The following is a 21873-nucleotide window of genomic DNA, read 5'->3' as shown; positions in this document are numbered from 1 at the left end:
CAGTACTCTCTCCAGACCCCTCCATTCCCAATCACGGGCTATGGAGGAAGACAGGATAAAGACAGAAGTGAGCCAGCCATGTAGCCCTAAAGAATTAGATCCAGCCTATGTGGCGAACTCTGGGACAGGGGGAGCCTAGGGAGAGGACAGAGCAGTCAGGCAAGGGTGGACGAGGTAAGAGAGGCAGTGGGTGAGGTCCTGGTCCTTTCCACCCTGGGCCAAAAGCCTCCACAGCCTAGGAAACTGTTCTGGACAGTCAGCCCTAGGTCAGAGCGCCACAGAACCTCCAGAATGTGGGCTACTATGCAAAGCCCCTTGGCCAGCCAGAGCACCTCAGCCTGTGTCTGCCAGGAGCCCAAAAGAAAGCCTGCAGATGGAGCTCCCAGCCTTCTTGCCTGTGCCATCAGTACCATGCAGGTGCCTTTATGTGGAGAATTCCTGTTCCTCAAGTGTGCTCAGCAAGGGCCCTTATGATGTTCCAGAACATAATGAGTACAAAGATGTCACCCTGTGCCCCCTGAAGCGCTCAGCTGCCCGTTCAAAAATACCAGGTGCCTAGATCCCTAGTCCTGGGCACTATGTAAGTGCTCTGGATTGGTTCTCTCGTCTGTAGGATGAGGATAGAGACAGCTATACCTAGAAGGCAGCAGTGAGGATGAAATGAAGTGATGCAGGAGAGAGGCTCATCTGGGAGCCTGCCTTCATCACTAGAGGGCAACTTAGTATCTCTCCCTGCTATAAAAGGCAAGGAGGGGCAGGAAGAGAATTAGTATTATTCCTTGGAGGATGTCCCCCCCTCCCCAGCACTGCTGAGCAAAGCATCTGACCCTGCCACCTACCCAGACCACCTCGAGACCAGGCAATCTTTCAGAGACTAAGAAAACAGCCTTTGACCCCAATAGCACTTTGAAGTTTCTCCTGCTACAGCCCTGCCCTCCTGAAAGAGAAAGCTGGCCCATCTGTATCCCACATGTGTCTGACTGCACACACACACACACACACACACACACACACACACACACACGCACACACACACACATACAGGCACACACACACTCACACATGCTCATATCTGCACATATATCACTGCCTCCTCATCCGGGCACTTTATGACTGCAATTAGTTATGTCCAAGACAATAAATTTGCATAAATTTCCTAAAGCCTGGCCCTGCTGAAAATCCAACATCCAATTAATTTACTGGTCAATATGAACATCTCTGTACTGACACTCAGTGGGTCCAGCCCACCTTGGCTGAGGGCCATGCAAGAAGAATAGCCAGACAAGCCTGAGCAGGATCACCCATAGCTTAGCTCCACGTTCCCCTCCAGTCTCCATTCTTCCTCCCCGATTTCCTGAATCACCTTGAGAGAGTATCCTGGCACCATGGAGAGACTTTAACAACTTTTTCTGAAAGTAAGCTGAAGACCAGCACTTAGAACCTGAGAAGCTGGTCTGCTGTCTGTCAAGTGAGCCTGGCTGGACATCAAAAACATACTCCTGAGTGCTTCAAAGTCCTAGGCTCCAGAATGCACTGTTCTCTGAGCCCCTTTGACCCTTTGAGCCAGAGAGGACCCTGAGCTGCACTTAGGGCTTCAAGCAATCAGAGCCAGACTGCAAAGAAGCCAAATCATCAACATCACCCCAACTTCAGAGTGAAGGGATTGCAGAGGGCTTGGTTTTAAGTGCTGGGATGGGCACAGCCTTGATGGCTTATGCACAGAACCAGTGGAGTCAGAACTCCAGGATCTTCCTCAAGTTTCTTGGGGTCAGGGCCTTCTTGGTCCCTGACTTAGAGCCGCCCACTCTCCTGCTCTTTCCAAATACAGATACCTCTGAATTCCCTTTCAGAAAGCACAAAGAGATGGGCCCGATAACGCTCCGGATGCCCTTCCTCTGGAGCAGACGAGAAGTCAGGTCCAATGCCACACCCTCGCCAGGTCTAGGGAGCTAACCTGGTTGATATGAAAGTCACCGAGGGAGTGTACCCAGGCAGGTGTGAACAGGAGTCCTGGCACACACGTGTGCTGAACCTCCTGTTGGCCAGGTCTGCCACAGCTGCCTCTGTGCACAGGTGCTTTGGAGAGACCAGATGCCACGGATCACCCACATCCACATAGCAAGTTAGGAAAGAAACAGAGCCCTGGGTGTGTGGAACAGAACAGGCCGTGCCTTAAAAGGAAAGGCAAGCTCTTTAAAACACCGATGAGGTTTCTGGGCTCCCACCCAGACTTTCTCCCATTGGCCTCAATTGTTCTGAAACGCAGCCAGGTTCTCAGACCTCCCAGGATCCCGTGGCAAGGCCTGATCCCCCACCACCACCATTGGCAGCTGAGGGACTGAGACCTAGATAGCTCGGGCATCTCTTGGAACCACAAACAATGGCAAGACCCTTTTATTTAACCTGTCAATGCTGTAAGCGCCCACCTTTCAAAGGCCTGAACTCACACATTCAGGTTAACAATCTCACTTCCAACACTGTAACTTGTCCACCGTGTAAGAAGCATGCACGCAGCAGAAATGAACCCACTCTTCCTACACCGAGTTGTAGGTGTTCTCCTAAGTGCTGAGATGGGTTTGGGTACCACAGCTCAGCCCTGGGAGCCCAGGGGATATGAGATGTCAAGTAGAGCAGTGACTTGCTGCTTGAAGTCTCTTCCCCTCCCCATTGTTCCCAAATGATACACCAAAGCTCTGCACTCAGACTGCCAGGAGATATGCCAGGCCACCTCTGGGCTGTGGCATAAGGCAGTGACATGGGGTCAGCCTGGAGACATGACAGATTCATCCTGAACAGATGAAAAGGATCCCCCGACCCCTCCCATGAATAAGCTAGGAGTTGGGGCAGACTGACTTCTAGAGGGCCTGGAGACAGAGAGTTGGAAGGAGAACCAGAAGGAGGGGTTCAGACTCCCCTCCCTGGATCCCACCTCACGCACCCTCTGCTCCTGGGGACACTGCCAACTGACTCTTGCACCTGTGCCTTCTCACCGGTACTAACTCCATTGCTCATCTCTAAAGCTCCTTCCCTGCCTGCCAATTCTAACATGGCCTCTCTCTTGTATTCTTGGGGCTCTCAGGTACTGGGGACCAGGGAGGGAGCTCAGGAGGCTGGGAGGGGCCACTACTAACATGCTTTCACCTCGCAGGCTGGCTGCCCAGTGTTGGAAGAGTTCTGACCAACGTTTTTTTTTTTTCTCTTTCTCTCTCCTGCCCTCCCCTTCTCTCATTCTCTCTCCCCCTGCCCCTCTCACTCTCCTTCCTTCCTTCCTTCCGCACTACCAGAGCACCTTGGATTTGAATTGAAGGGTACGGAACCTGACTATTCCTTTGTGTCATCTGCACAGCCCCTCCCCCAGCCCCTGACACCAGGCCTGAGGAATGTTAGGTTTCCCTTTCCCTCAAAGGGAGAGTTGATGATTCTGAACATTTCCCCTGGCTTCGTCGAGATGCATGGACGATGTTGATTTTAGAGCAGGGTACCCTGCAGTTCAAACTGTGCCCTAGTGCTCAGTTAGTACCCTCCTTCAGAGGAGGAGCCTGTAGGGACTTGCTAGTCAGTAACCAAGCCAGACATGGCTGCCCCAAGGGCCGGTGTCTGCAGAAACCTGGTTTGGGGTGCTATGCAGAGAGGCATCCTCTTTCTTTCCTTCCTAAGTCCATTGCTTCACAATCTGCACTAGGCTGGAAGCTGACACCTCTCCATTTTTCCCATTTGCTTCTGTCCCTGCATTGTGTCTGTCTATCAGATTCTACCATCTGCTTGAGACTTTCACTCCTTCCATGATCTGTCCCTATGGTGGCATGTTGTATGTGTGTATCTGGGCTAAACAACCAAGGCTTTAATCTGTACCTACCCTTTCTCCTACCCCCAAGAAACTTACATGTGATTCGCTAACCCCCATGCCTCACTCCCACCAAAGACACAAAAACTAACCCTTTAGCCTGTCTACCTGTCTGGAAGGGACTTTGAAGATTAGCATTTTAAGCTCTCTGACTTGATGCAAGGAGACTCCAAGTATCCAGATGTGTCTTAGCAATGGATGTGGAGGGCTCAGGATTGGTGGGAAAGTTGTGGTAGTGGTGGTGTGGAACACCAGACTTGGTACTGAGACTACGTATATGGAAAGACTTTTTCATGGCAGCCCTGGGGAGTTCCTAGCTCCCCTACCATCTAGTCTCTATCCGTTGCTCTCAATAGAAAGCAAAGCTGACAATACTGAGTAGAGAGGAGGTGGAGGCTGGTTGTGTGGTGCGGTACATAGGAATGATCTGCAGTTGTGTGTGGATGGAGGATGGGAGTATCTAGCTAGCGGGTGTCTCAGGGCAGGACTCAAGTGTGGAATGTCTTTGTGCTAAGCCCAGGACATTTGGGGTTGAAACTGCCAGCACAGGGAGGTGAGTATGGGCGTGTGTCTGTCTGAAGAGGATGCACTCACTTGCCTACCCAATAAACATCCACTCAACACAAGACCTTGCCACACTTAGCACCCCCCACCCTCCTGGAACTGCATTCAAGAGGAGACAGCAACAAACAGGAAACACTGTTGACATGCAACAGAGAAGGAAAGAAAGTGAGCTCCAGGCTTGGCTTGGCTCTGTGACTAATGATCAAGGAAAGGTTTGTCCTACATGGACCATTTGGTAGCCAGCCCCCAAAACAACTGGGGAAGAGTATCGAAGGCAGGGGACACAGCACATACAGGCTTGCCTTATTCGGTGGTCAGAGATGCTGCAGCTGGCTCCAAGCCAGGATAAGACCCAAATAGAACGTGAAGCCTTAAGGACACAGGGGCCTGGAAGGAAGAGGAAGCCATTGGCTTTTATACTTGCAATGAGAAGCCACACTGCATGTTTCTAAGCAGCAGATTAGAGTGAGCTGCATTGTTGCTAGTTATCTGTGAAGAGCAGGGGATGAGTCAGAGTTCGTAGAAGCAGAACAGAAAGGCCTGTCAGAGGGTGGCCATCTCTAGCTGAGGGAGCCCCCTCCTGGACTACAGGGGCAGCAGTGAAAATGCTCGCTGTAGTCAGATCCACCACTCCCTTGGAAAGCAGAACTGAGATGCCTTTTGGATGGACAGTGGGGGGTGAGGAGAGAGGGAGTAACAGGAGAGAATGATATGGGCAAGCAGGTGTGGAGAGATCTAAGCTAGTCTGGCTAGCTGGCAGTTTGGCTGGCCACGGCTTATGGGTATTCACCAGAAAGCAGGGAGAAATCAGGGCAGGAGACAGAAATGAAGCATCCATATGGATAGTCAGTATATAGTCTGCATATAGACAGAAAGTCCGTCTAGACAATACACGCATGAGTGTCTGTGTGGAAAGCATGTCTGACCCTAGAAGCCATAGCTTTGGGTGTGTGAGCATCCAGGGGGGTTGTAGTTCTGAGGTTGCTAGAGTACATAGGAGGTGGCCTAAATCTGAGGGATTGGGGACATTTCTCAGAGCTCTGCCAATCATGGAGAGTCTGCCTCTACTTATCTCTGAGCTGAGAGCAGGGGAGGTGGCAGTGCCAGCCAGCAGCTGGGGGTGGGGGGGGGGAGGAGTACTGTAGCCAAGCTGTCACCTTTTCCTTGTCTTCCTCCTGGCTTTCTGTTTTAGAGGGTCAGAGATAGCAGGCACAGAGGGTAGACAGGACAGCTTAGCCCAGCCTCTCCCAGCTTGTAATAAAGGTTGGGCCTGTTCCTTGTGCACGGGGACATTCCTAAATGCCAGGCTGTGCTGTCACTGGTAGGCTTCCCACCAGCAGACAAGGTGCAGAGGGCCAAGGCACTACCCTGACCAGGCTGTGGGAATGGAGAAAGGCTCTTCCCACACCCTGCTGTAGCCCCAGTTTGCTGTGTCCCTGCTTCTGGCCTAGCTAGCATCCCTCCTAAATCTGGGTCTGACACATTGTTATCAGCCTTTTGGGGGGAAGCTGGGATGCCTGAGAAAGGCTTTTGCCCTAGGTCTCTGTTCATCGCCATGAAGAACAACTCTCTGCATGGCCACCATGGAGCAGGGCAGGGGTACTGGTCAAGGTGTTGCCTCCCCTCTACTGTGGCCTTGGAACTTCACCCCTGCTACATCCCCTCCCTTCCCCTCCATTTTCCACTCATGTGCATTGGGCAGGTGTGGGTTTTAGGGGAGGTGGTAGTGGAAGTCTGAAAGGAGGCAAAGGCAGTCTGCAAGCAGGCAAGGGGAAGGGATAGAAGGAGGCAGACAGATCCTGTGCTGAGGGAGCGCAAGGCTGGGGAATAGGGAGGTTGTGTACAAGCATCTCCATGGGCTCTGTTCCTGCTCTGCCCTTACAGAGGCTGAGGAGCTGTACCAGAAGAGAGTGCTGACAATTACTGGTATCTGTGTGGCCCTGCTGGTCGTGGGCATCGTCTGTGTGGTCGCCTACTGCAAGACCAAGTGAGTGTTCCATGTTCAAGCCAAGAACAAGCCAAGCCAGTGGGGGGATGGCCTCCAACGTTTCTGTTGGAACATAATTCCTCCCTGAACCCACAATGTCCAGCATGAGTGACTACAGCTTCCTGTCCCCGACAGTCTCTGGGCCTCTACAGCTGTAGCACCAAGGGACAGACACAGAAAAAGTTTTGGTTCAAACCCAACTCTACCATCACCCCCGTAGGACCTTGGGCAAATTGAGGAGCTTCTCCAAGTCCTATGATGATGATCCCAGTGTGAGCCTCGAAGGGCACCACAATGGCCTCACTGGGGCTCCCAGCTTCCCTTTGCAGGCTCCTGGAGTAGATGGGGCAGGAGGTGCTGGTGGAGGAGAGGTCCTGGGCCATGCTGGGAAGAAGATGCAGGGAGGGCTGCATTCTCAGGACAAACGAGTGCCTCAATGGCACTGTTCACACCCACACTGGAAGTACTGCAAAGGAGCACAGAGGAAAAGAGGCTAGGCCATCTCAGGGCAGTTAGGGTCAGAACTGGGAAGGTTGTGAAGAAGAGGGCAAACTCAAAGACAAGCCAGACTGCTCAGAGCAGAAAGCCAGAGTCCAGAAGCTTGGGCAGAAGCTAAAGACATGAGATTCAGAAGTTGCCATAAAACCTTGATGCCGAGCTGCAGATAGTATGGGACCAATGAAGGCTGTAGAGTGGGAGGGCGAGACATTTGCTCAGATCTAGGAAGTGGGCCTAGGCAGAGCCACCATTTCAGAGACTGAGTCTCTGGGTCTGGATTCCTGCTGCCCTACAGATGGGATCTGAGGTCCTGCTGACCTCATTTTGGATGGGATCAGAACCAGAAAGGCTGGGAAGTAAGGAGAGGGTAGGGACGAGCCCAAGAAAGTTGAGTCCATGAACTGAGGAAAGAAGCCACCTGTTCTGGCACTTACTCATTACCGAAGGCGACAAGTCTTCATCAGGCCCACCTATGGCCAGAACGTGACTAGGCACATGACCAGCACCCCAAGCCAGTGCTGCCAAAAAGCATTTTTGGTTTGGGGCTTTTTGTTGTTTGGTTTGTTTTGATGAAGAGTCTTAATATCCCTGACTATCCTGGAGTCCACAGAGCCCTCCCTACCTCTACTACATGGGGCCACCAAGATACGTTTCTTAAGCACCTCTCCTCAACTGGGAGGCAGAAAGGCAGCATTCAGGCTCAGTCCTAAGGAGAAAAGATCTGAAAAGGTGGGAGTGCAGGGTGGAACATTGCAGGGTCAGAAACAAGCTGGGTGGAGGGAGGCAGCAAGAAACAAGCCTGGGGAGAAAAAGTGGGACACTGAAGGCCAGGGACGACTCTGAGTCATAGGAGTAATATAATTACAGTTGTATATGGTAAAATGATTTACTGAGCATTTATTATGTGTCAGTATACAGAAGTCCCACAGTCCTGGCTCCTGAATCACAGCATCCTATTTTATTTACTTTGGAAACTTTACTGAAAGTGTTTAGCTCATTTACTTCTGTATTTATTATCTGCCTCCCCTGTTGGCCCCCAGGCTGCATGAGGCATGGCCCATGTTTACCTCATCTGATCCAAAGAAGTGTCTGGAACAAAGTTTTAAAAAAAAGTGCTAAACAAGTGAGGGAAGGAGGGGTTAGCACAGTGTGGATCATTACAGGCTTTTGATGGTCAGTGGTCTCTGGGATGGTAAGGGGTCCTACGCTACAGATGGAGGAAGTAAAACATCTTCTTGCACTTCCCAGAATTTGCCCAAGGTCACACAGTACAGAGCAATGGGATTCCATGCGCTGCCCAGCCTCCCTAGAAAGATAGCCAGGGAATTCTATCCTTGACGGTAGCCACACTCGGCTCACCTGTCTTTCCCCTTTGCAGAAAACAGAGGAGGCAGATGCATCATCATCTCCGGCAGAACATGTGCCCAGCCCACCAGAACCGAAGCCTGGCCAACGGGCCCAGCCACCCTCGGCTGGACCCTGAGGAGATCCAGATGGCAGATGTGAGTGGTGTTCCCAGACCGGCCCCCTCTTAGCTCTGGCTGGATAGCCGTCCTCTCTGGCTGCAAGGACCGGGGAGGGTGGATGCCAGTAGAGCCCTGTGTGCCAGGCACTGCCTCCCTGGGGATCTGGCTTCACGCTGCCCATTTCCATAAGGAAGAATTGGGTAGGGGTGTTGGTTGCCTGGAGCTATCTGTGACCCACTGATCACATCCAGTGGGTGATCCCTTAACTAGAGCTCCATGGCTACCACTTGCCCTCCCTATCAGGAAGGGGAGCCTATCTAGTCTCCATTACTAACTCCTCCCAACTTTCTGTCTCTCCTAGTACATCTCCAAAAATGTGCCAGCTACAGACCACGTGATCCGGAGGGAAGCTGAGACCACGTTCTCTGGGAGCCACTCCTGTTCACCTTCTCACCACTGCTCCACAGCCACGCCCACCTCCAGCCACAGGTGAGCGGCACCCTGGCCCATCAAACCCTGCTAATGCCTGTACGTCATTGGTCAATCAGCCACAGCTAACTGAGCTCTTCTCTTGTGTTTGCATACTGACCACAGTCCACCCGACTCTCCAGGACTGGGGCAACCTGTCCATGCAAGCAAAATAGTTCCTACAGCTGGAAAAATAACAGGGCTGGTCCCTCCTTCCATGGACAGACCCATGCAATAGTCAGAGCCCTTGCATATTGGCCGGTGAGGCTCAGATCCTGAGAAGTGGCTAAAGAACATGAGAACAGAAGTGTCCCAGCTGTGAGACCTTGGTGGTGGAGGTAGGGGGTGGGGGAGCCTCTACACATGGCGGCTCAGCAATCACAGGATCCTAGCCTGTCTTCTCCCATTATCAGGGTTGAGCATCTGTGGTGCTCTGCATCAATGCCAAGTGGAGAGAGAGAACAGTGAGCTAAGGGAGTCACAGATTAGACAAAGAACCCAGGGCAGGGCGGCCATGGGACCACACACCTGCACAAGGACAACCTACCTCTCCTGGCCTATCAACTCACTCCTATCTGGTTTTCCCAGACATGAGAGCCACACGTGGAGCCTGGAACGTTCAGAGAGCCTGACCTCGGATTCCCAGTCAGGCATCATGCTATCATCAGTAGGCACCAGCAAGTGCAACAGCCCAGCATGTGTGGAGGCACGGGCGCGGAGGGCAGCAGCCTACAGCCAGGAGGAGCGGCGCAGGGCTGCCATGCCACCCTACCATGACTCCATAGACTCGCTGCGTGACTCTCCACACAGTGAAAGGTCAGTGTCTACCCCTTCCCTGGACCCCACCTTGGCTAGAAAGCTGGCACTGCTAACTCAAACAAGGTCCCAGAAAGGTTAAGTGGTCTCCTGGGATTAGAATTGCAGCTGGCTCAATAGATCCTGGCTGGAGTGAACACACAGTTTGTGGCATTAGGGAACATTAATAACCATACTGAAGCATCAGGGACAAACAGGGCTGTTGCACACACCCAGGACCCAAGGTTGACCTATTCACAGCATCACCTAAAGACCCCCATATCACAACAGAAACAGAGAGACACTGAGACCACGTAGACTAGATGATAGGGGAAGGGTCATTTTCAAGGGCGCTGACCCAAGCAGTAAGGACGTGAGCCAAGAATGATCTCAGGGCCTGCCAGCACCAGCAGCCAGGTCCTAGTGCCCAAGGCATTGCTAGAAACCCTCGAAGTTGATAAAGGAAGAACCAGGACATTCTTACCCCCACCCCCGCACCCCCACCTCGGGCTGGCAAGATGGCTGAGGTTTGCTTGCCTACCAAACCTGGTGACCTAAATGTAATTCCTAAAACCCACAGGGTAGAAGGAGAGAGCCAACTCCCACATGCTGGGCCCCTTCCTGCTCAGCTCTGCAGTGGCTGTTAGGCAAGCAAGATCTGTGAGAGGAAAGCAGAGGAAGGCACATCACAGGCAGGAGAGGCTCCAGAACAGCTAGGAGCAAAGTCTACCTCTTTCTGACTCAACCAGCTCGATGCCAAGCCTGGGCTGATCAAGCATGCCAGAGATGATCCTTCTTAGAATCTAGGGACAAAACACTGACACCTTCAGCAGTGCCTAAAAGTATTAAGCATAGACACCACACTAGGGCAGAGAAACCTGGTCCAACTATAGACTCCAAGATTTTCCCTCTGAGTCCAGCTCCACTACCTGAGTGATCTGGAGCAGGTACTTCAAAATGTGCCCCTTCAGTGTGGATAGGGAAAACAATTCCTGCTACACGTGGGGCTGGCAAAGTCCTGCCTCACTCATACCTGTCTCTGTTGTCATCAGCACTAGACAGTGGGAAGGCATAGGCAGGGAGATGGGGAAGGGACACTTCTAGGAGAAATACTTGAGCATGCTTAAGAGACGCAGGATGGGCTGTGGAGCAGTGGAGCTCAACAGGCAGGCTGGGGACACGGAGTTGGACCAAGAGCCCTTGGCTTCTGCTTGCTTGGGAGGTAGAGCTTGGGTAGATAAATAGGAAGGCCTTCCTTAGCAGAGCTGTTTTGGTTGGTTGGTTGGGTTGGGGGCAGGGTGTTTTGTTTGCCCTGGGAACTCCCTAGAGTGAAAGACAGAGACCCCAAGGTAGTGGCATGACCAGAGAGAACATCTGGCCCAGGCTGGAGAGTACTTCAGGAGAGAGGGAGTGGGTAGTTAGCTTGATCTGTGTGTGAGAAAGTGAGGTTGGGGGTCAGCTGACTCAGTAAGAAAGAAAAAAGGGTCTAAGCCAGTTCCAGGGAGCAGCCACGCACCTGCCTGTGCAGGCTGAAAGAAAGGAATGGAAGTGAGTGATTCGGGTCCTCGAGTGGACAGTGGTGGAGGCTGGTGGCTCATGGGGGAGGGGGGGACAAAAAGGGTCTTCAGAAGATATAGGAAGTAAGGGGAGTGGAGACAGTTGTTATCTTGGTATCTTTCAGCCCTGGCTTGAGGTGCCTACCCCGTGTCACTTCCCTGTGGTAGCCTTTGGATACAAGAAGGCATGTTCCCCTCACTCAAGCCAAGCCAGGGAATAAACTGTCACTGCAAGAGCAGTGAGCTCAAATCCAGGTAGTCTCTGAATGGTGGCTAGTGGTTCCTGGAATTAAGCATACTATTCTCTGCCTAACCTGGATTCGAATCCCAGGGACAGGTACCCAGGATTCACACTGGGAGGTATTAGCAAGAAACAGGCCTTCAAGGACCTGGGGATCATCGGCTCTAAGATGAGACACCTAGTGGTGGAGGAAGGAGTTAGTTGATTCAGAAAGAATGAAACAGACCTACCACATTTTGGTCATTCAGTCCTTGGCACTTCAAGTCTGGGTCCCCTTTTTCCTATATGTAGTATAGCCCTCACCCACAGATGCTACAGAATAGATGAGACCACACATAAAACACTCCAACCTGAGCGTGCCTCGGAGACTGTGAACGTCCCTACAGTACTCCCCTAGTACATTTCTGAAATTCTCCAGCATCATACTGGAGTAAACACTACATTCATCTGTGCTTAACAGATAAGAAAAGGCTGGGAGGTTCATGGAAACTAAACGTGGTCAGAGCCACGGCTCTCACTCTTATGGACACTTTCTGGTTGGAATCTCTGGTGAACACCAGCACTGCACCCTGACTCCCGACCCTCTGTCTCTCCCACAGGTACGTGTCAGCCTTGACCACGCCCGCTCGCCTCTCGCCCGTGGACTTCCACTACTCGCTGGCCACGCAGGTGCCGACTTTCGAGATCACGTCGCCCAACTCTGCGCATGCCGTGTCGCTGCCGCCCGCCGCGCCCATCAGCTACCGCCTGGCGGAGCAGCAGCCGCTCCTGCGGCATCCAGCGCCGCCCGGCCCGGGGCCGGGGTCGGGGCCCGGAGCGGACATGCAGCGCAGCTACGACAGCTACTACTACCCTGCGGCGGGGCCCGGGCCGCGGCGCAGCGCCTGCGCGCTGGGAGGCAGCTTGGGCAGCCTGCCCGCCAGCCCCTTCCGCATCCCGGAGGACGACGAGTACGAGACCACGCAGGAGTGCGCGCCCCCGCCGCCGCCGCGGCCGCGCACGCGCGGCGCGTCCCGCAGGACGTCGGCGGGGCCGCGGCGCTGGCGGCGCTCCCGGCTCAACGGGTTGGCGGCGCAGCGCGCACGCGCGGCGCGGGACTCGCTGTCATTGAGCAGCGGTTCGGGCTGCGGCTCGGCGTCGGCCTCGGACGACGACGCGGACGACGCGGACGGGGCGCTGGCGGCCGAGAGCACGCCATTCCTCGGCCTGCGAGCGGCGCACGACGCGTTGCGCTCGGACTCGCCGCCGCTGTGCCCCGCGGCCGACAGCAGGACTTACTACTCCCTGGACAGCCACAGCACGCGCGCCAGCAGCAGACACAGCCGGGGGCCGCCCACGAGGGCCAAGCAGGACTCGGGGCCCCTCTAAGGCCCCCCGCCTCGCCCGCCCCACGTCTCCAAGGAGAGCGGAGACCACCGACTGGAGAGGGAAAAGGAGCGAACAAAGAAATAAAAATATTTTTATTTTCTATAAAAGGAAAAAAGTATAACAAAATGTTTTATTTTCATTTTAGCAAAAAAAATTGTCTTATAATACTAGCTAACGGCAAAGACGTTTTTATAGGGAAACTATTTATATGTAACATCCTGATTTACAGCTTCGGAAAAAAAAAAAGAAACAACAAAAAAAAAAATAAGAGAGATGGGCCAATTTTTTGACTCTTTAATAGAAACCTATATTGTGGTGCCTTTTGCTGTACGCTAATCTGGGGCTCCTGGAGAGCCGTCTGGGGTGCAGTGTGAGGGTGGGCGCTTGTAGGATCCCAAACTGGTGGGGGTGAGAAAGGGCAGGGAAAGAAGAGACTGTGAGGTTCTAATGGCTCTGAGGAAAGTGGACAATGAGGAAGAAAATGAAGATAAGATGTAATTGTATTTTCCCCAGTCCTGAGCAGAGAAGGCAGGGATGTTAGCCTTAGAGCTGGAATTGAGATTGGGTTATCTCCAAGGACACTGGCCTCCCCGCTACAGCAACTAGAATGGGGAAGGGTCCTCCCCAGCCCTCACAGCTGCTAAGGGAAAGAGGACAGAGAAGGCTGTCTCCCCACCAGCCCCCTGCCGAGGGAGGGGGCAGCTCTACCAGGGGCCCAACCTTCAGGGCTCCTCCTCCCTGGCGGCCTCCAGGACATCCTCTGTCCTCTGCAGCGCCTTCGTTTACAGGTCGTCTTTTCTATTTTACGCCTGCATGTCCTTTGCATTTCGGATTCTTTAGATTGAATGCATGGTCACGCTGGGACCCAGAAGAGCCACTCCGACAGTGTATTCGATTCCCCTTTTAGCAATAAAGTAACACCATGTCCTTCTCACAGCCCAGCTCCCAACCCACCTATGACTTCCATCTTCCAATCCTGCCCTCCCCAGCCAGCCCTCACAACTGGATCCAATGCTAATTTGTCAAAAAAGGCAATTGTCTAAAAAGCAAACAAAAATCCCAAACAGAAACAAATGGGAACCCTGACATGTCCGAACACCTGACTGTTGACACTTGAACATTTTTATATTATAAATAAAATCAGAAATAACTCCTGTTTGACTGTGTGTACCTAGGTGAGGAGGGAAGCTAGGAGGGCCTAGGATGAGGCACATGGGTACTGGGAGGAAGATTGGATAGGGCCAAGATAGTCCCTGAGCGGAAGTGACCCTCTCTCCAGTCCCTCTGGCCCCAGCTCCCAGGACCTGCTCCAAGTCTTTCTTCCAAATCATTCATAAGGTGTCCCCCTGGGTGCTAAGGAACCCAGCCAAGGGACTGACGCAAATCGTTCCGCTTTAAACGCAGCCTCAGAACTCTGGCCCAGTTCCTGCCCTGCAGCTAGGAAGCTGGACTAGGGCAACAGTTTTTTGCCCAGGTGGGTGAAGAGGGAAGGGTTGTGGGGTTGGCACTGGGGCTGCGGAGGCAAAGATGACCCTTGGGGCTTCAGGCTCGTCACAGGCAGAGTCTGGACATGTAAGACAACATAATAGGTCCCCTCATTGCCAGGAGGACCAGAACTGCTCCTGAGCCCACAGGGTACTGCTCCTTCCCCAATTGTATATGCTCTCCCCACACCAGAGCCAGGGCCTGTCTAAACCTGCGGCTCTGATGAAGGTCTAATCTCAGGCATGGAGGAGGCAGATAGAGTCCAGGGTAAACAGTCTTTCCCATCAGCTCCCTAGAATACCAGGAACCAAGATGCCAGCCAGAACCTAAAGCCTTCCTGGGTGAATGTGTGCGCATGTGTATGCTTATACAAATTCTTGAAAGTTGCAGCGTGGATCTAGACAGATACTCGCAGAGGAGTGAGACAGAGAGGCATAGTGCGACAATAGGTTCTGAGTCCGGGTGCCACCTGTCCCTCTCTAGCTATGTGGCTTCTCCAGGCCACGGTTTGCTTAGTGAGAAATGAGGAAGCAGTCGCTTACCTCAGCGAGTGACTGTGGAGGTTACATGCAGATGGACCCGGCACTCTTCCTGATTGATATCTAGTCTTGATGGTCGCGGAGACGGAATCCTGTGTCTTGTAACCATGAGTCACAAAGTGGTAAAAACTCAATGAGGTGATTAAGAAAAGTCTAAACTTTTATAAAGTTGTTATATTCATTAAAGGGTGCTGAGGGGCACTTATTACAAAGGGAAAAGATGAAAGAGAACCTTCTAGACTGAATGTTACACAAACCTGTAGATCACGCCCAGGCCTCACCAGATGACCCTGTGGTCTGTTTGCTTTCTTAGGGTACTAATCCTTACGTGTGACCTCTGATCTCTATGGGACCCCAGATTAAATGCTCTGACCTCTTGTTGAGCCCACTGATCTCATTACGATCTAATTCAGTGTCCTCACGTAAACTGTGTGGGCCGGGTTTGTTACCTTCTATGTTTACATCCAGAAACCACCTGTAAGACTCAAGTGACCTCGTCAATGAACCTGTACATGACCCCATCTCATTCCCTCATCATCTGCCCTATCTTCTAAGATACCCCACCAAGAGTCCAAGGCCAGAACTTAACCTCGCTCTTCAGTGCTCCCTTGATTGCATTAGCCCGTCTTCATTGGACAGGTATGGTTGGGACCTGGAGCGTGCTTGACCAGAGAGCCCTCTTGATCACCCTGACTCTCAGGGTTTAGCCTTCGGGACGTTGAGTGTGTGGCTTCCCAGGAAGTCACTTCAGGCAACTTCCCTTCTGCCACCCTGTCCCCTGGGACACTCAGGACACTCGGGCAGCTTCCAAGGTCAAAGTTCTATCCCCTGCTCCCCAAGTTCTTTCTCTACTTTGCATTATCACTTTTAGTGTCTTCCCAGTCCCTCTGAGTCCTCAGTGGCCATGGTAACCACTTCTCCCCTAGTCTCCCTCCTAACGGTGAGACCCGTGAACACAGGGAACTGGCCTCTTTTACCACTGTCCCTAGCACACAGCAACAGTGTATGGCACATGGTTGACCCTCACGGAAGAGGGTGAAGGCTATTTGTCAAGAATTAGGCACCAGGAGTTCCTGAGCCCTGGAGCAAACCTCCCAGGACCTGTCCTTGTGGGCTTGTTAGGGGTGACAGGAAAGAGGAACATGATGGTCTATTAGAATGCAGGAAAAAAATATTAGAACTTTGATTTAGATTTATTTTCATCTCATCTTTTTTAAATTTCTATTTTTGTGTATGTTTTATAATGTACATAATATTTTAGTACAGTAGTACATGTATATAATTTACAAATAAAGAATTATACAATTAAGGAAGCGAACTAAAAAATGTCTTTACTGATGGGAGGCACAACTAGTGCTTGGGGAATCACGCGTGTCTGAGGCTAAAGAACTTCACCTCTACTGTCCCCCACCCATGACACAGAGAGTGGGACACTGGCTGGAAAATCAAAGGACTTTCAGGCAGCTGGACAAAGAACTGAGATCTCTTTGCTGCCCCCTAAATTGCCTTTCTGATCTCATTCAAACGAGCATTTGTTTCCCCTGAGCAAAACAAAGGGGCCAGATGGTTTGGTTATCAAACGCACTTCAGCTAATCCAATTTAAGCAATTTGGATTTCAACCCCACTACACCTCTCCACAAACTCCCAGCTCCCTGCATCAGATGGGAGTGGATTTGAAGTGATAAGCACTTAGTTGCAAAGATTATGTCACCCAAGACTGCAAACCGTTGGCCAAACAATAGGCAAGATTGGCTCGTGGTAGCTGTGTCAAGGGGGCCTATCCCCGAGACTCACTTGTTGCTCTAAGTGATGCGGTGTTCAAAGGATGTCAACCCGTGAGAGACATGTGTCTCGACTCTCAACTGGGTCCTTAGCTTAGGCTTTCTGATTTGCTAGGAAAAGGAAAGGATTATCACTAATCAAAACCTTGTCACTCTACCTTCTCCCCGAGACCACAAACTAACAGCTTCCTTAACCCTACTCTACCGCCCAGCCTGGGCTTGCCGGAGGATGACGCTCAGCTAGGTAGTGTCCTTCCTTACTGCCAGGAGGTCTGTGCAGAGGGCATCACTGGAGCTCGGAGACCTTGGCAGTATTCACAAGAAGATCAAAAGCAAACAGAGGTGTGCCCCCAAGGCACTCAACCCACAGGACACCCCTGGGACAGAGGAGGTGACACACACGCAGGCATCCTGTCCAGTCCAAAAGCATCAACTGGAAAAGTGATTGTGAGTCACAAGTCAGCCGGAAAAGGAAAAGGCAAAAACACAGAGGGTCTTCATCCTCCCATCCAGTGTCAGAGCAGTGCAGGGCCCCCTGCAGGCTTCCTCCATAGCAGGCCAGGCTCCAAGTCAGGAGTTTTCCTTTTTCTGGTTTCACCCTCTAGTCGGTAGTAGTTTCCAACCCTTCTTTAAATGAGTACTTTACATATATATATATATTGTGTGTGTGTGTGTGTGTGTGTGTGTGTGTCTGTATAAAAAAGAGGCTGGAGAGGCCTCAGGGGATGAAAGGAGAAAGGGGACACACGCATGTGTGGAATCAGCTTGGCACTGAGTGGAGGTTAGGCCCCAGATTATTGCAACGTGAGGCAGGAGAACTGGGCCGGTTGCAAAGGTTGCTGGTGGTCCATAGACCTGCTGCTGGTCAACTGAGAGGAAAGAGGAGAAAGGGTGGATAGCCAAGCTGAAATCCAGAGTCCAGACCCACCCTCACAAATACAGGACGAGGGAGGAGCCTGATGAGAAGGGAGCCTGGGAAAGAGCAACAGTGACAGACTTGTCCAGCTCTAGAGCATGTCTGGCCCCATGACTGGAGGGCAGCAGGGCTAGGAGAGGGTCTAGGCCAGCGATGGTCCAGGATGCAAGAAGATCAGCGTCATGAGTGACATCTCCATCTCCTTGGGCACAGGGCTCTCCACACCCCTCTGGTTGCCTGTTAACTGCCTGGAGCTCGGTCCAAGCAATCCCTGGCTGGAATTGTGCTCACTGACCCCTCTGGGGACATTTGCCTGCCTCTAGGGCCTGCACAGCCACACTAGCTAAGTATCAGATGCAGAGGTATCCTTTGTGGCTTTGCTGCCAGTCACAGGCCCGTGGCCCAGGCTGAGGGCGGGGCTTGAGTGTGTTTTCCGGAGAGCTGGGTCATCCCCTTCTATAGTAGCCAGCCGTGCCTCAATCCGCTCCAGGTCATCTGAGCCCACTTTGATTTTCACGGCCAGGAGGTGAATATAGGTCTCATAACGGCTTTTCTGGGGAAAGGGAAGACAAAAGACAAAAGCAAAGTCAAACAAGATGCAACAAAATGGAGATAGGAGATTCGTCTTAAAAACCTAGTAACAAAGCACCAACCTCTGTGGCATTCCCCTGCATCAACAGCTCTTGCAATCAACAAAAGGAAATAAACCACCACCACTGCCCTCCCCCAAAATAGGCAGACACACACATCAATCTCACTGCCCTCCCCCAAAATAGGCAGACACACACATCAATCTCACTGCCCTCCCCCAAAATAGGCAGACACACACATCAATCTCACTGCCCTCCCCAAAAATAGGCAGACACACACATCAATCTCACGTATTGTTTTCTTGAGACATCATCTCACTATGTAGCCCTGGAACTCACTATGCAAGCCAGACTAACCTTGAACTTGCAGCGATCCTCCTGCCTCAACCTCCTGAGAACTGGTTTCTGCCCAGTTTCTCACTTACAACTTAACAATCCAAATAACATCAACAATTTCTTAGGTTCAACATGAAAGACATGGGCAATAAAAGCAAAAATGGACAAACGGGACTACATTGATATTTAAAACTTCTGTGCCTCGAAGGAGAAGGAAATTATATGTTTAAGGAGCAAAGCTTCCATGTGGGGAGATGGAGAAGCCTGGAGATGGATACAATAAATGCTGCTGAGCCTCACACTTAAAAATCGATCAAGAGCCGGCTGTGATGGCGCACGCCTTTAATCCCAGCACTCGGGAGGCAGAGGCAGGCGGATTTCTGAGTTCGAGGCCAGCCTGATCTACAAAGTGAGTTCCAGGACAGCCAGGGCTACACAGAGAAAACCTGTCTCGAAAACAAACAAACAAACAAAAACAAAAAACAAAAACAAAAACAAAAATCGATCAAGATGGCACAACTCATCATGTGTTTCCACAATTAAAATGTTAAATATTTAGGGCTGAAGGGGTGGCTGAGCGGTTAAGAGTGCTTGCTGCTCATGCAGAGGACATGAGTTCGGTTCTCACCGTCCATATTAAGCAGCTCACAATGGCCTGTAGAAGAAGCATTCACAAGCAAGTGTAAAGATGCACACAGGTACACATAAATAAAAACTAAATCTTCTCCCTTAAAAAATGTGAAATCTAAATTAAAAAATGGGGAAAAACGATTGTTTTTCAAAAGTTGTGAGATAAAATAAAGATTAAAACATTTCCAAATGCCCAGTGTTGGTAAGGGCATGAGAAATGGATGCATTCATAAACACTTAGAAGGGTTATTTAAAAGTTGCTGTTAACATTTAAGAGGGAGACCTAGCAGATTCAGGCCTTCTCCACCATCAGGGGACCCTCCCCACCCACACCAGTTCTGTCTACAGGGCTTCATGCCCTCCCCACCCACACCAAGCCAAGTAAGAGAGAGAGCTCCAGTGCCAGAGTTGCAGCCAATCACCTGGTTAGAATCCTAGGTCTTACTTTTCCTAATTGTGTCACCTTGTCCAGTGCTTTGGCTTCTCTGAGCTTCAGTTTACCTTTCTGTCAAATGGGGATAGTTTTGGAAACCCTTTAACAGCCTGGCATGAAGATGAACTCCGCCCACAAAAGAAAGCCAGGCCTCACCCTAAGCAAATCCCCTGTAGCTTTTGTTATCTCTGTTTTCATACTGCAGAGTAGATGTGAAAGACTCCTGGAGAGACCCAGCCATAGGAGAAACCAATCAACATTTGACAGCCAGACTGTGAGAGACTGACCACAGGACACTGGCTTGGCTTACGCCTGCCTCAGAGAGCCCCACTGTAGGCAAGTCTCAAATTAGAGTCCCTGGCACATTGGTGTTGATGGCAGAAGTGGAGGGTGGGAGCCAGCTTTCTCCTCTATTTCCACCTCTGACCTCTGCTGTCCAACTCCCAAGACCCACCTCAAAGGTGAGATAGTGTTCCTTCAGACGGTACTCTTCTGCTTCCTTAGACTTGAGGCCTCTCTCCAGTGGGTGACACCTGTGCTCAGCCAGCTCTGCAGTCACCTGCCTCAACTTATTCTCATGAGACCGCAGCTGCTCCTCCTGCAGAGACAAGCCCAGGTCGTGAGGTCTGACATTTGGGGTATTAACAGACGTGGGCCCAGTTCCATCCACACCGGAAGCTGCTTCACCAAAGAGAAACTGAGGCTGACCCAGGTCCTCAAGGTTAAAGGTTCAGAGCTAGGCTCTAGACACGAGTGCTCCTCCCACTCTCCTCTTTCCTCCCCTTTCTCACAGGGACATCAGCCAGCAGGCTCAACCGAGGAAACAAACAGCTTTACATTTGCATGTGAGTATACACACTGTGGAACAGACACCTCCACCACAACCCCTTGCATAGAATCCCACATGTGCACCGAAGCATGCTGGGATAAGGGCCACTTATCCCAAGCTCTGTATAGCACATACTTCCAGCATTCTCTGATTTGTGTGATCCAGATCATACCTAAAGGTAGATGAGACTTTCTCACTGACAGGCCACACACACACACACACACACACACACACACACGCTCCCAGGAGCTCCACACAGATCGTGAACACCCTGAAGCTCTGTGGAGAGACCTTCATAGGAAAGGAACTGATGACTGAAAGGAAGTTTGAAGCTTGCCAGCCTCCACTCTCAAGTTCTGCTCCTCTGTTTATCCTTTCCTGTCTAAAATACTCTGAAAATCTGTGGTATTAGTGAGACAGGGTTTTCATAGGAATATAACTAAAGTAGTTAAAGATTTTTTTTAATGTCGTCACAGATAATTTTCTGTCAGTTTGATTCAAGATGAAGTCATCTAAGAGGAGGAATCCTCAATTAGGAAAATGTTTCCACAGTCTGCTTGTGGCACATGCCTTCAATCGCAGCACTCAGGAGGCAAAAGCAGGTGGATGTCTCTGAGTTCATGAGCAGGTTGGTCTACAGAATGAGTTCTAGGACAGAGCCAGGGCTACACAGAGAACCCCTGTCTCAAAAAAAGAAGGAAGAGGAGAAGAGGAGAAAGAAAAGGAAGAAGAGGAAGAAGAAGAGAAGAAAGAAAGGAAAAAAGGAAGGAAGGAAGGAAGGAAGGAAGGAAGGAAGGAAGGAAGGAAGGAAGGAAGGAAGAGCAAGCCTCTATAAGATCAGGTTGTAGTCAAGCTGTAAGGTATCGTCTTAATTAGTGATTAATTTTAGAGGGATTGAGCCCATTGTGGATGGTGCCATTCCTGGGTTCTATTTAAAAAAAAAAAATCTGAGCAAGCCATGGAGAGCAAGCCAGTAAGCAGCATCCCGCTATGGCTCTGGTTCCTGCCCTGCATGAGTTCCTGCCCTCACTTTTGACGATGAACTGTTCTATAGAACTGTGAGTAAAATAAACCCTCTCCTCCCCGGGTTGCTTTTGGTCATGGTGCTTCATTGCAGCAATAAAATAACCCTGACTAAGGCAAACATCAACACTGGACTGTTTCTAAAAAATGAAAAATTGGAACTGGAGAGTTGGCTCAGTGGTTGACTGCTCTCCCAGAAGGGCTGGGTTCAATTCCCAGCAACCACATGGTGGCTCTCAGCTGTCTGTAACTCCAGTTCCCTCATCTGGCCTCTGCAGGCACCAGACACATGCATAGCGCACAAACACACATGCAGGCAGAACACCCATACGCAAAAAATAAAAACAAAGTCTCAAAAAATGTTTTATAAGTAAAGTGAAAAATAAGTGCCTATGAAGACTAGCGGGAAGGAAGCTTTGTACAGTGTGGGTGGGACTGTGAATTAACACATTTACTGTGAAAATTACTATGAATGAGAGCTCATCAAAAAATTAAAAGTAGGGAGCTGGAGAGATGGCTCAGC

General features: G+C 51.1%; 2 protein-coding genes across 15 annotated transcripts in view; one reads left to right on the top strand and one right to left on the bottom strand.

The window, feature by feature from the left end:
* The window catches only part of Nrg2 (neuregulin 2), a 182952-nt gene extending 166832 nt beyond the window's left edge, over positions 1 to 16120 (top strand). For 2 of the 11 annotated variants that reach the window (XM_030250234.1, XM_011246790.3), the window contains 6 exons: positions 3285 to 3308; positions 6293 to 6395; positions 8272 to 8395; positions 8721 to 8848; positions 9416 to 9643; positions 12019 to 15023. In XM_030250234.1, coding sequence (XP_030106094.1) covers positions 3285 to 3308; positions 6293 to 6395; positions 8272 to 8395; positions 8721 to 8848; positions 9416 to 9643; positions 12019 to 12787 — 1376 coding nt within the window. In that variant the 3' untranslated portion in view covers positions 12788 to 15023. Of the gene's footprint in view, positions 1 to 3284; positions 3309 to 6292; positions 6396 to 8271; positions 8396 to 8720; positions 8849 to 9415; positions 9644 to 12018 lie in introns of those variants that run through there. The other 9 variants (XM_030250231.1, XM_011246789.3, XM_006525462.4 and 6 more) reach the window with 7 other exon arrangements.
* Positions 15986 to 21873, bottom strand: part of Psd2 (pleckstrin and Sec7 domain containing 2) — a 50844-nt gene continuing 44956 nt past the window's right edge. For all 4 annotated transcript variants that reach the window (NR_110349.1, XM_030250620.1, NM_001289602.1 and 1 more), the window contains exons 14-15: positions 19953 to 20096; positions 15986 to 18062 (exon numbers count right to left, since the gene is read on the bottom strand). Coding sequence is in view for 3 of the 4 variants with exons in the window: in XM_030250620.1 (XP_030106480.1) it covers positions 17853 to 18062; positions 19953 to 20096 (354 nt within the window). In the remaining variant the exon portion in view is untranslated. The remainder of the gene's footprint in view (positions 18063 to 19952; positions 20097 to 21873) is intronic.

Source organism: Mus musculus, chromosome 18 (assembly GCF_000001635.26).
Source record: "Mus musculus strain C57BL/6J chromosome 18, GRCm38.p6 C57BL/6J".
In the NCBI taxonomy this organism is placed as follows: domain Eukaryota; kingdom Metazoa; phylum Chordata; class Mammalia; order Rodentia; family Muridae; genus Mus; species Mus musculus.
This window is presented reverse-complemented; position numbering and strand designations above follow the sequence as displayed.